This window comes from Echinops telfairi, unplaced genomic scaffold, assembly GCF_000313985.2.
Source record: "Echinops telfairi isolate 266 unplaced genomic scaffold, ASM31398v2 ScPeMD7_23;HRSCAF=83, whole genome shotgun sequence".
NCBI lineage: Eukaryota > Metazoa > Chordata > Mammalia > Afrosoricida > Tenrecidae > Echinops > Echinops telfairi.
Genome location: NW_022103920.1, coordinates 81,652,631 through 81,667,447, shown reverse-complemented (window position 1 = coordinate 81,667,447; position 14,817 = coordinate 81,652,631). Strand labels below are relative to the sequence as shown.

The 14,817-nt window shown below is 37.5% G+C and overlaps 1 protein-coding gene across 2 annotated transcripts in view; it reads right to left on the bottom strand.

The window, feature by feature from the left end:
- Positions 1-14,817, bottom strand: part of PALS2 (protein associated with LIN7 2, MAGUK p55 family member) — a 97,428-nt gene that overhangs the window by 19,074 nt on the left and 63,537 nt on the right. The window contains exons 3-6 of one of the 2 annotated variants that reach the window (XM_045288801.1): positions 13,163-13,315; positions 5,834-5,983; positions 4,506-4,733; positions 326-367 (exon numbers count right to left, since the gene is read on the bottom strand). In XM_045288801.1, coding sequence (XP_045144736.1) covers positions 326-367; positions 4,506-4,733; positions 5,834-5,983; positions 13,163-13,315 — 573 coding nt within the window. The remainder of the gene's footprint in view (positions 1-325; positions 368-4,505; positions 4,734-5,833; positions 5,984-13,162; positions 13,316-14,817) is intronic. The other variant, XM_004702725.2, reaches the window with a different exon arrangement.

The following is a 14,817-nucleotide window of genomic DNA, read 5'->3' as shown; positions in this document are numbered from 1 at the left end:
ACATTTTAGTAATTTACAATGAGGTGATTTTAATAGAACACATTGAGAACATTTTCAGTGAGTTTGAAAAGGCTAAAATTAATGCTTAAAAAAAATCAGCAAGCCAATAATTTTCCTGATATTCAATTTTATAAGTATCTAAAAAAAGCAGGCATACAAACACTATTAATATCGCTAAACTATGGTAACTGGCTGACTTACCAATGACATGCAGCTCAATGTATTGGCAATTAAAAAAAATGATTAGGCTCAATCAATGTAAATTAAGTTGGCTGATAAGACAGAACAACAGAGTACCAGAGAATGTCCTGGAATGACATCATACCTGACGGATGTGTGCTGGATGCTTCTCCATACTGATGAAACTCTAAAAATACATTTTTCAATTGTGTAAATAAAGCCAGGTTTTAAGTTATTATAAATTAACAAAATAAAATAAACTACTGGCTCATTTGATTTACTTCACCCATTTGGTAATTGCTTCCCTGATTAACTGAACTGCACAGAGCGTGTATACCCACTGCCATCGAGTCAATGCTGACGCAGAACAACCTGCGGGTCTGAGTAGAACTGCTCCTAGGGGTACTGAGGCTGTTAATCTTTGAGGGTGGGCAGTCTCATCTTTCTCCAGAGGAGTGGCTGGTGGGATCAAACTGCTGACCTTTGGTTAGTAACCCCACTTGTAATTGACTCTGCCACCAGCTCCTCCCAGAGGGTATAGTAGCTGAAAACTAAAAGGGGAGGGTAAAGATGGGTATTAGGATTTAGGTATGTGTCACCTTGGTGGCTATGATCTCAGAGGTTTGGCGGTTCTGTAATGGTGTGAGTCATCTTCTGTTTTGTAATCCTATGTGGTTATCCTCTATCATTCACATTTTTGCATAACAATCTGGAACCTCACTAAGTGAGTAGTGGGTGTTTTTACTCCCCTGCTCCAATCAAACTGTTCAGGCGTTGCCATTATCTGTGGAATAGAAACCACACCTCCTTAAATGGCCTCTTGATTCTTGATCCAAAAGATGTGATCATGTGATCTCACCTATGGTGAGGTAAAATTTCTGGCATATTCTATAAAAGCTGTGTAAAGTTTCTGAAATAGTCTTGTCAACTCTTAAGTTTTCCTGTAGACCTTAAATATATTTACTTTTGATAATTATTAAATTTTATTTAAATAAATTATATATCTCTAAAAATGGGTTTAACCTTATATATTAATATATTATTTTTTATCATAGGCACTGGATCTGATTTCTTTATTTTCAAAGTAAATTTAGCATTCAAAGTATTTAATTAGCTTCATTACATGTAGAATTATAATAGTCAACTTTAATTTAAATTTAATTTAATCCTTTACTAATTCAGTAAGTACTTTAAAAGTATTTAATAAAAGTGTTTTCATATCACACTTAGGGTAAGTATATTTTCCAAGAGAGTAAGATAAGTAGTAAATGCAATTAGTCAATTTCAGGTTTTAGAAAAAAAATTTTCCCCCTTAGGTTTTAGAAATTTAAGCAAACGATGCATACTATTATGAATAAGAGAAGAAAGCACACACATCACTCTCCTAGTCCTAGTAAATTTCTGAGCTTCAGAATTAATCTTATTGCATCTTATTTTGCTCGCTGTCTCTATCAGAACTTTCTTGAAAGTAAAATGAATCAGCATATATTGTACAATGATACTAGGAAATGTTTATTCTCCATCTAAAAGGGATCACTGGAAGGCATAATTCTTATTTTTCCATAAAATTAATTTTGGAATATTACTTCAATAGTAAAAAAAAAAATTAAGACTAACCTGACGTCACTTTGAAAAATCAATACAATCTTTTTGACTGAAACACTCTTTTGTGACAATAAAATCATTACATATTTGACTGGATTTTGTATGACTGTATTTTATTAAATGTACTAAAGGTTTCACTAATAGATTGTGGATGCTTACTGTTCATTCACTACTAAAAAGCTATGGAACATCACCTATTAAACGCTCAATTCCATATTCTAATTACAAAAGGTAAAACTGAAATGACCAAGAAACTAAATAGAATAAAGAAAACACAGAAGACTCTTAAATTTAGAAGATGCTCAACTTTATTCAGAGTAGAATATTAAAAATTAACGCTCAAAACAAAATTAAGACTATATTATGATAACAATTTCTACACATCAGATGAGCCATGGACCTAGTAGGAGTGTGGCCCATTAGACACTTTACCAACAGGTTGGTAGGGAGAGCTGGTTCAATCCTTTGGAAGAACAACTTGGTAATTGTTGCGGCTGTTGGGTATCATCTAGGCCAGTGGTTCTCAACCTTCCTAATGCCTTGACCCTTTCATATAGTTCCTCATGTGGTGGTGACCCCAAACCATAACATTATTTTCGTTGCTACTTCATAACTGTAATTTTGCTACTATTATGAATCGGGCGACCCCTGTGAAAGGGTCGTCCAACCCCCAAGGGGTCACAATCCACAGGTTGAGAACTGCTGATCTAGTCAGTCCGACTCATAGCATCTTCATATGTAAAAAACAAACACCAATAAAGAAAACAAAACACCACTGCTTGGTCTTGTGCTGTTCTCACAACCAGTGCTGTCTGCAGCCGTGGTTGCAATCACTGTGTCAGTCCCTCTCATTGAGGGAGGTGGTTGACGGGGGATCCAAGTAGAATAAAATCCTTGTTAATTTCAGTCCCTACTCCTTTTTCCTTGCTGTTGCTTATTGTGTTCTTTATGTTGGGGTGTAGCATGTACTGAAAGCTGATTTCCTTGAACTTCATCAGCCAGTGCTTCAAGTCCTCTTCACTTTCAGCAAGCGAGGTTCTGTCACCTGCAGATCATAATTTGTTAACAGCCCCTTCTCTCAATCTTGATGCTGCACTCCTCTTCATACAGTCCAGCTCCTCGGATTATGTGCTCAGCAGACAGAATGAATTAAGTATGGTGAAAAGCTACAGCCCTGAAGGACACCTTTCCTGATCTTCAGCCATGCAGTAGCTCCAACTTCCAAGGACTGCCTTTTGGTTGATGTGCATGCTCTGCATTCTACAACTTCTATCCTTTGGAATGGTATCCATATGTTTACATATGTATTCTTGAGTGAAGGAGACCTGTAACTTCCTTTTCTTACAATGTTTTCAGTAACTCAGCCTGACCCAGTTATGAGTAAGAGAGAATGCCTATTAGTTTGGCCCAAACAGGCAAGTGGATTTCTTAACAGCCTTTGGGAACCCAATCTATATGTTGAGTTGAACAGCTTCCAAATTAAGGCACAACTCCTAACTTGTCCTATTTCTCAATTAAAAATGCAAATATTTAAACCCCATAAAATATTTTCAAAATTTTTAGTATGTACTTCAAATGATTCAGATAAAGATGATCTACTGACCAAAATTTTTTGAACACCACAGAATTGATTCATTGGCAGTGCGTTTGGTTTGGCTGAGCTCCTGGCTTCCAACTGCTCAGACTCTAATCCAGAAGAGTCCAAATCGGCCTCTAGCACTCTACATGGTAGAGCTCCTAAGACGGATGTTTGAAGATACTGAAAATCTGCATTTTCCCATGAGCATCTCTTAGTAGGATGATGATGGTTTGCTCAGGACAATAGGCCTGGTTTATACCTATCTTTCTAGGGTAACTAATTAATAATAGTTGCTGCTTTTACTATACAGAAGTTTATAATTTATATATATATATCCAACAATGCATTTTCAGAATAATCCTAAACATTAACGGTATCAATCTTTTTATAAATTAATTCATTTAATTCTCATTCACAACTTTCTGAGAAAAAAATTATCCCTAGGTATGCAGATGACAAAAATGAAACAGGGAGAGGCAAAGTCAAAGAGCTATTCAGTGGCTATACTGATATTTGAATGCAAACAACCCTCCTAATTATTCAGTAGTGTTGTCTTTCTAAGATTAGTTCACACCTTCAAAAAGCTGCTGTGTGGTCACATGATCTCAACTCTCTTCTTTCAATGTGAACCTGTCCTCCCCATTCAGCCCATCAAATGAAGATTAAACTAGAGATGATCTGGGCTACATGCTTATCCTCTCACAATAACCAGAGAACGACAACATAACAAGCATCCAAAATGTTTGCTAAGTTGATAATTTAAAGAACTGATGGGTTTTTCTGATACCTATCAGTATGTGACTCTAATAACCTTAATCATAACAATTTGACATTACAATATCATGGGCTTTCAAGAGTGATTATAATTAGCCTAAATAGCCTATAGTTATTAACTATTAGCAGGACAAATTAAAGTATTAAAAATAATTCCTAAGTTCCTTATCCCAGTGAGATTCATGAATGTTCACAAAGAAATATCCTTCTTGTTCAAAAATTCAGCGATGACAAAATAAAGGACATCAGAACAATTAGTTTTCTTCCTTCAGATTTCTTTAGAGAAAAGAATAGCAACTGGAGGTTACATCCAACAGTATGGTTAAAGAAATAAAAGCATTATTAATATTACCAAGAATTGCATTACCTGTTGAGGCATAATGGTATCTCTATAGCTTGGTAAAATTTTTAGGGTGACACTCCCACTAATACTTTTCAGCAATTCTTGTAATTCCTTTGGATTGTTTCCAACCTCATGGCCGTTGACTTCTTTAATAATATCTCCCACATGAAGCAGACCTTGTCGGTCGATCATTCCTCCATGGAGGATTCGGGCAATCACCAGGTCATTATTTTCGACTCTAAATGTTACACCCTATAAGAAATAACATTACCACTATAGATTATTAAAGGGAAATGCTTGAATATATGTAAGAAATCACAAAGTGGGTGGGAGAACCACTCCTACCTTTCCTATGTCCTCTCCTAACTGGTTTAATCTTCCAATGACAATGAACTATGTATGATGGAGACATGTAATCAAAACAAACTCACTGCCATCGCATCAATTACGACTTATGGCAACCCTACAGGACAGGGTAGAACTGCCCCTGTGGGATCCTGGGACTGTGATGATTAACAGAAATAGGAAGTCTCATCTTTTTCTTGGGGAGTGGCTGCTGCTGGTTTGAACTCTAGACCTCTCAAGCCAGCTCAATGTGTAACGAGTACACCACCAGATACCAGCCTCTACACCACATATACCAACTCATAAAAATAGGTCTTCCCATAGTAAGGATAATTTCAAAAATAAACGAGCTATCACACTGCATTCCAGACAACAAAAAGAAGCAAGTATAAGTATTGTGCATTCTCAGTCTTGCTTCTGAGCCCCGCCTTCCTGTTTTCCTGTTCTTATAGTCAGGATTCAAGTAGGAAATCATAAACTTCCCTATTTTTGAGTCCTACAGTGGTTTCTATTTTAAATAATAACAACTTCCATCTGTGTTTGGATGCTGTCACTAGTAGCAAGCAACCTTCCCTTGAAAGACAGGAAAAAAGGGAGTAGCTATCTTCAGACATTTTGGCTACCAATTGGCATGCTTCTAATTTCTGCTTCCGTTGATGGAGTAATAGTTACAAGTTGAGCTGCTAGCAGCAAAGTCAGCGGTTCAAAACCACCGGCTACTCCTCAGGAGAAAGATAAGGCTTTTTACTGCTGTAAAGTGTTAGTCTCGTAACCCACAGTGATAGTCCTACCCTGTGCTCTAAGGTCACTAGATGGCAATGAGTAGTTCTGTAGACTACAGCAGGTTGAGAGTAAAAGCTGTTTACTTGTATGCATATAAAAAAGACATAAATAAACGAATACAGTTTTCATATCAACACAAATGGGCAAAAGAAAAAAAAGAGAGAGAATACTGGCTTGAGTCACCAATCTGTGTGATTTAAGGAAGCACTGGTATATCTACTCACCAATGGCTCTCCAGCTCTTTTGTGAATACCAAGAATACGAATGGCATCTACTGGTAATAACTGATTATTGACAGAATTGTTCATTTCTGGGCTTGATGGTGGTGAATCATAACACTTTGATGCCACAATATCATGGGCTTCCAAGAGTGACTATAAGGAGTCAAAATAGCCTGTGGTTATTAACTATTGGCAGAACAAATTAATACATTAAAAACAATTCCTAAGTTAATTATCCCAGTGAGATACTAAGAACACCCACAGCGCACAATGTTACAGTGTTGAGGTTCCTACATCTGAGTTAAATCAAAGGAACACTGTACCACTTCAAGAAATATAAAAACACGTAGTTTTATTTATTATCATCAATCACATTCCATGCTTGGATTTGAAAGAGACAAATACTTCAGTATCTAATTTTTTGAGCTGTATACTATGGAAATTAAATTTAGGCTTCTAACTCTCAAGTGATAAAGGCACTGGAATTCATGGCTACAGTGATCATCATTGTTAATCACTATTTATTATTTATAATCACACTATATTTGTTATGAAGCACAAAGGTGTCAATAGCTGAGATTCTGAATTTTAAATGGAAGATTGCTTTATTAATAACACATATTTCTAACACGTACAAAATGTTAAAAAATACATATTAAAAATGAATATATAATAGTATCTTAAGGTTTGGGTGAGTACAACAGACATTTAGGCAATAGGGAGGAATGAGCCAGGTATGGTCCTAATGATAATATACATTCTACTATTTAAACTTACTATTGCTGAAAATGGCTCTGATATGGCATTCTAAGAATATTGCTGCAATTTGAGGGGTACATTCTTATTTTTCATTCCTTACCCTCACTAGCCCATTCCAAAGAAAGGTAACTCCACAGAATAATCAAACTATAAAATAATATTAATATCACATGCCAGAAAAACTTACTAAAGTTCATCGAAAAACTGTTGCAGTAGTACATCCACAGGGACTGACAGAGGTTCATGGCTGATTCAGAAGAGGATGTGGAAAACAGGGTCTCATGGCTAATGACAGGGATCTTGGCTCAAAACAGAGAGTACCAGAACGATGCTTGTGTTTTATTGACTATGCCAAGGCATTGGACTGTGTGGATCATAACAAACTTTGGGTAATCTTGAGAATAGGAATCCCAGAACAATTCATTGTGCTCGTGTGGAACCTATACAGGAATCAAGTAGTAATGGTAGTTGTGTGACAGAAAAAGGGAATGCTGCATGGTTTAAAATCAGGAAAGGTGTGCTTCAGGGTTGTATCCTCTCGCCATACTTGCCCAATCTTTATGCTGAGCAAATCATCAGAAATGCTGACTTTATAGGAAGCATGTGGCACCTGATTGGAGGAAGGCTTATTAACCTGCGATATGCAGATGACACAACCTTGATTGCTCACAGCGAAGAGGCATTGAAGCTTTTGCTGATGAAGATCAAGGATTGCAGCCTTCAGTATGGATAATGACTCAGCGTAGAGAAGACCAAAATCCTCATAACTCTACCAATAGTAACATGATGATAAATGCAGAAAAGCTTGATGTTGTCAAGGATTTTGTCTTGCTTGGTTCCACAATCAGTGCTCATGGAAGCAGCAGTCAAGAGATCAAAAGACGAGTTGCACTGGGTAAAGGTGCTGCACAAGACTTCCTCGGAGTACTGACAAGCAATACTTTTCAATATTACTTTAAGGACTAAAGTGCGCCTGACTCAAGCCATGGTATTTTCAATTGCCTTATATGCATGTGAAAGTTGGACATTGAATAAATAAGACCAAAACAGAATACCATATATCCTTGAGTATAAGCTGACCTGAATATCAGCTGAGGCACCTAATTTTACCACAAAAACTGCATAAAAATGTGCTGAAAAACTCAGCTTATACACGAGTTTATATGGTATATCAGTGGTTCTCAACCTTCCTAATGCCGCAACCCTTTAACACAGTTCCTCATGTTGTGGTGACCCCCCCCCCAACCATAAAATTATTTTCGTTGCTACTTCCTAACTGTAATTTTGCTACTGTTATGAATTGGGTGACCTTCTGAAATGGTCATTTGACCCCCCAAAGGGGTCATGACCCACAGGTTGAGAACCTCTGGAACAGATGCATTTGCATTGTGGTGCTGGAGAATATTGAGCGTTTCATGGACTGCTACAAAGACAACCGGATCTGTCTTGGAAGAAGTAAACCCAGAGTGCTCAGAGGCAAGGGTGGCAAAGCTTCGTCTTACATGCTTTGGACATACTGTCAGAAGAGACCAGTCCCTCGAGGACAGATGCTTGGTAAAGTGGAGGGGCACTGAAAAAGAGGAAGGTCCTCACAGCGATGGATTGACATAGGGGCTTCAACGATGGGCTCAAGCATAGATAGGAGCAGTTGTGAGGATGGCGCAGGACCAGGGAATGCTTCATTTTGCTGAGTGTGGGGTCACTATGGGTCAGACCAACGCTATGGTACCCAACCACCACCACCCTCTATTAATGATTTATATTGCTTTCATCACACTCAACATTAACTCCAACATTCTTTTGAGTGCATGAAATAATAAATGGAAAGAAGGGTACATTTGTCCATAAATACAGAATACGAAGAATCAGAACATTGGGTTAATTCATCATTTTAAAAGTCACTTCACAAGAATATGTGTAAGAGAGACTGGAAGAAAAAGGACAAAAAAAGAGAAGTGCAAAGTGTACGTTTTATCAATGCTTGTTTTCTGAATGCTGGATGTTGCTCAGAGTTCTCATTCACTGTCACAGTGTCCTCTCTTAGGCAGGCCACTCCCAGGACTGGAGCCACTACTTACACAAGGTGAGACCCAATGGTAAGACCACTACACATGGCTAATCACGATGATATGAAAAACAAAAATTGTAGAATATTGAAGCACATCAAGGCACATTAAATTAATAAAAATAATAAATCTATAATGGTATTTTTAAAAACCAGGAAAACATAAGAAAACTCACTTATCACCATTTAAAGCTGCTATGTAAAATATCTTTTTATTTTGAAAACCAGTGAAGAAGAAAAAACCAAATACTTATCCTTGCTTTTTCACCAGAAAATGCATTTTAAGGCAATCCAATAGCCCTAAATGGTGAGAAAAAGCTTCATTTTATAAATGAATACCAGTTAATGAATGCAAACTGAGATAATCTGGAACATAATTTTGCAATTACAATAAAAATATTAATGTGCCTTGGTGGCACTTTGGGTTAAGCAATGGACAGCTAACCAAAAGGTCAGAGTTCAAATCCACCAGCTGCTCTGCAAGAGAAAGATGAGGCTTTCTGTTCCCGCAATGATTCACAGCCTCAAACACAAAGGGGCCAGTTCTACCCTGTCCTGTGGCATCACCAGGAGTTAGAATCAACTGCAGGGCAGTGAGTTTAGTTTTGTGTTTTGGAATGAAAATACTGATTCAGGCAAGGATTATGAATCTATGTTCATCATCAGGTAATGGGTGAGAGGAAACATGATCTGTGTGTATACTACTAAAATAATATTGCAGATTACTTCCTCGTGGCGTAGAGAAAAAGATTTCAAAGGAGTGATCAAATTACCCTCACTCTTAGTCATGGAGCCAATTTTGGCATCAACAGTGGTATGCCAACCAATTGCCATGATATATCTTCTGATAATACAAACACGTTGCATAATTCATGTTTTATCACATCATTTAAAACATAATCTAGCCTCAAATAATGACTATGAGCTATTCATTTTTTAGGAAGAACTTTTATTTAGGCGCAACAGGAAGAATGGGTAGGACAACCTTACAACCAGCATCACTGAACTGAAACAACCAGACAAATGCAGAGACAGTGACACCCTGCAGGTCCCTTCAGTAGGATGGGGTGTGGGTGTGGGAAGACACACCAGATGTTGCCAGGGACCTAACTATAGAGGCTATGAGCACAGCAACTGTTAAGAATATTATGGGGTTAACTGGAGATATTTGAGCCTGGTCCGTGCAATACATGAAATAAAAGTCTACTGAAATGGAAATTACTAATTGGAAAATGGGCAAGAAAGGCAAGTTACAAAGTTGCCTGCACAAAGTTATCTCAATTCAATAAGGAAAAAGCATGTGTATAGTTACACATTTTAAAAAGTATGAAGAACACATGCTCATATATTATAGTCGTCATTTAGGTAATACAGTGCTTCACTTTTTATCATTTTTCTCACCTGGATTTTCTAATTTTTTGTATTAAAGTTTTTAATGATTTAAATGAATTTTCAAAATGTTCATGGAAAATTCTCATTCTCTCTTCATTCCATTTTCCACAGACTTTTTGAAGCAACCCTGTATACTTATGTTTAAATACTAAAAATACAAAGCAGAACGAAAAGTTCTACTTTGATGCTTTAGGGCTGTTACAAAATTAACATGGCCAGTCATCAAAATCTACCACATCTAAAGCAGTCTCTCCCGGAGTTTCCCGGTCCGAGTCAATGACCATCGATTAGTTACACCAGATTTCTTATTCTTATCCTTCCAAATCTCTGTGGGTGCCTCTCATACCCAAGAAATCACCAAGTCCAATTGATTTCACTACAGGAACCTTATAAATGCTCCCCTTCCCCATTATCTATACTCCCATCACTATCTCTTGCTTTACAAGTCTGAGCGGTCCTTATACACACCCTGGCCCCAAGCTTTCCCTTTGTCACCAGAATAAAGTTCAAACAGCATAGTATATTTTAAAATGCCTCCTACCAACTATTCTTGCATAAAGGGTATCTCTGGCATGTATCCAATTTCTACACCAAAGAACTCATTTATGTAAGAATCATCCATTGTCAGTCTTCACATTTTACAGTCATATTGACAGTCACATGAGGACTTTAGCTGAAAAAGAACAAGGGGGTGTTACCTTTGACTTTCAAAAATAGCAACTTCCAGTGGAAAACAGGTGACACTTTTAGTTCTTTGACCTCCACGCCATCAAGTGGTTACTACTATTGTTGTTGAGTGCTATCCAGATGGTTAGGACTCACCGTGACCCTATGTATGTACAACAGAACAAAACACTGTGCAGGAGACTTCTGCACCGTCCTCACAATCCTGTTATGTTTCAGCTCATCATTGCTGCCTCTACTGAGGGTGTTCCACTTTTTCACTGCCTCTTCACTTTGATTGGCTCTTCCCAACGACAAATTCAAAGTATGTGAGATGAAGTCTCACCATCCTCGCTTGTAAAGAGATTTCTGGCTGTACTTCTTTAAGAAAGATTGTTTTTTCTACCAGTCTATGGTATACTCAAAATTCTTCAACCAACATCCTATTCCAAAAGCATTGATTTTAAACCTCCCAATACCCATTTGTACTATTCAAATGACTGCAATTTGACCTATGTATGCGTTCTGCACAAGCACAATGAAAAGGGTTCCGGATTTCCCTTTCTTGGCAGTACTCGCCATAGTTTGTTATGAGCCACACAGTCAAATCCCTTTGCGTAGTCAACAAAACACAAGTAAATAAACAGCTTTCTGGTATTCTCTGTTTTCAGTAAAGAGATAACTGACATCAGCAGTGACATCTTCCTTTCATGTCGTCTTATGAATCTGGCTTCAATTTCTGGCAGTTCTCAGTCAATATACTGTCGCACTACTTCAGAATTGTTTTCAGCAGACATTTACTTGCATATGATGTTAATGTATGATACTTTCTACATTCCCTTGGGCAACTTTTCTTTGAAATGGGCACAAATATGGGTATCTCTTCTCATTGGCCAATCGGTAGCTGTCTTCCACATTTCTTGGCAGAGGTAAGTGAGCAATTCCAGTGCTGCATCAGTTTGTTGAAAGGCTTCAGTGCAGCTTCTTGGATCTTTTCCTTCAATACAATCAGTGTATGATCCTATGCTACCTCTGAAAGAGCTGAACTCCACACAGTTCTCTGTATATTCCTTTCATCGTCTTTTGATGCTTCCTTCATTGTTTAATAGGAGCCCTGGTGGCATAATGGTTATGGCTGCTAATCACAAAGTCAGCAGTTTGAAACCATCAATTGTTCCTTGGGAGAAAGATGAGGCTTTCTACTTCCATAAAGAGCTACAGTCTTGAAAATTCACAGGGGCAATTCTACCCCTTCCCGTAGGGTAGCTGTGAGTCAGAATTGACTCAGTGACCATCCGTTTTCTGGTTTTTAAAAAATATTCTGTCTAAAGAACCCTTCAATATTGCCATTAGATGCTTGAATTTTTTGTGCAAGGCACACTCGATGTTGTACCTACACTGAATGGGCTATGTAATACTTTCTATCCTTACAAAGCTCTTTTATTCCAGCTCATTAAATGTACCCGTCTTTAAGTAGGAATACTGGCAATGTATATTAACTGTCCATAATGTAGCTGGGAAATAAATTATGGGAAACTTCCACTATCGTAGTGAGAAAATTCTCTCTAGCATATGGTATTAGCAGTGAATCAGGAGTTAAAAAATATAAATACATATATATGCACACATATATAAGAAGAATTACAAAACAAATCTATCCTGATATTTTTTGGTGGCAGAAAGAGTATTCCTCAGAGTGTCAGTATATTAAAATATCTTAGTTGGAACTCATATATTTATAAACCATAACCCTAAATAATCGTTTAAAGTATCACCTCTGATGGGGGAGGTGGGGGGAAAGGTAGTGGTGTTAACAAACCCAGGGACAAGGAAACAACAAGTGATCCACCACCAAATCAGTGTGAGGAAGGTGTAGGAGGCCTGGTAGGGCGTAATCAAAGGTAATGTAACCAAGATGAATTACTGAAACCCAAATGAAGACTGAGCATGATAGTGGGTGGATGATCCCTTCAGGACCAGTGGTGTGAAAGGCGATACTTGGAGGGTGGGTTGGAAAGGGGGAACAGATTACAAGGATCTACATGTGACCTCCTCCCTTGGGGGATGGACAACAGAAAAGTGGGTGAAGGGAGACATTGGATAGGGCAAGACATGACAAAATAAAATTTTATAAATTGTCAAGGGTTCATGAGGGAAGGGGGTGGGGAGGGAGGGGAAAAAATGAGGAGCTGATGCCAGGGGCTTAGGTGGAAAGCAAATGTTTTGAATGAGGAGAGCAATGAATGTACAAATGTGCTTTACACAATTGATGTTATGTATGGATTGCGCTAAGAGTTGTATAAGTCCCTAATCAAATGATTAAAAAATTAAAATAAAATGTAAACAATTAAAAATATAAATAAAGTATCACCTCTGACTAGAACTGAACTCATAAAGCATAATGCTTTGAAAATATATGGGACGGGGGGAGAAGAGCAACAGAGAAAAGTTACCTGGAAGTGAGGCTCTTTGAGTATACCAACCAGTTCTGCCACATTTTCATCCACATTGATCAGGGGAGTGATATCTTCAAGAATTTCATTGACTAATTCCAAGTTATTGTCACTGACAGCTTCTAGTTTTGAATCTTCTAACCTCTCATGAGCCTGAAAAGACAGTAAAGTGATGGCACCACATTATTTCACTCCAGACTATGGTTGTCTTTTGATTTATTCCCTTTTCATAGAAAAAGGCTTTTAAAAAATTTCTTAAATTACCAAGGGTTTACAAGGGTGGGAGAGGGAGGGAGGCATGGGAAAAATGAGGAGCTGACATCAAGGGCTCAAGCAGAAAGAAAATGTTTTAGAACTGATGATGGCAACATATGTATAAATGCGCTTGATACAATTGATGTATGGATTGTTATAAGAGCTGTAAGAGCCCCCAATAAAATGATTTATTAAAAAAGTCCTTAGAAGTCTGATTAACTAAAACCAATTTTAATATTTTCTCAAGTAATATATAGATTTTATTTTAAATATATCATGCAATATAATAAATTGTATCCCTTATTCCTGTCATAGAAAACTCATTTTTATAACTAAACCATATAAAGAGTGAGTCAGATGGTTAGCTTTTAAAACATATTCTACCAAGCAAAAAAATTTCTGAATGGCTGTAGCCTAGACTGAAATCCTACATGCCACCATTTATACTTTACTGAGGTAAATATGATCGAGTATTATAAAAATGAAGATTTGAAACACAGTAATTGTGTGGACTAACATTAAAAACAATCATTTTGTGAAACCCACTTTAATTGCAAAGCTACAATTTTCTAATTTTGAAAAATCAGCAAGGGAGAAGTCTACTCAAACAAGCAGTCCTTAAACTGGGCTTCAAAGGGTTACGGGACCATATGATTTAACTGGGGGTGATAACCTCATGTCCTTATAGGTTAAGTTGTTGTTTTTTTTAATTTCACAATTTTTTCCCATAGAAAATAAAACCGTGAAACACATCATCACAGAAAATACAGAGTCCTCATTTTTGTTCAATAGAAGTAAAACAGTTTCACATTGAAATTGAGAATAAGTAGTAAGCAGGCTGCATTTTAAGTGCTCTTTACATTCTGCTACACAATTGCTGTTTGATTTTGAAGATAGGCAAAGCAAATTAAGATTTCATATAAAACTCCAATAAGATGACGAATTTTACACTTGATATATTTTAAGATTCAGTTCTCCAAGTTCTGAATGGAAACACAAAGTGCAAATAGTAACCATATTGTTTAATATTTATCAGATAGCTAATATTCTGAGGAGTCCAAGTTTCAAAGTGTTTGAGTGTCATCGGTTCAGCAGGTAAAACCCAGCCTCTTCAGGAGAAAAGCCCAGGGAATCAGCTTTTGCAGATTCTAGCTTAGGAAACCCTACAGAATAGCGGAGGAACAGGGCACTAACCCATCGAAAGGGAGGGTATTGTTTATATCTCCACAAGAGAGGGACCAGTCTTCACCAAGACATGAATGTAACAAACCAGCATGAAGCAGCGAACCATTAGAAAGATCAGCAGGGCGGGCCCCAATGCCAACTACATGGAGCCCCACCCCTCCAAGAAGAATGCACTTCACAGCACAGCACCAAAGCTACAGCTCAGGAAGAAGGGC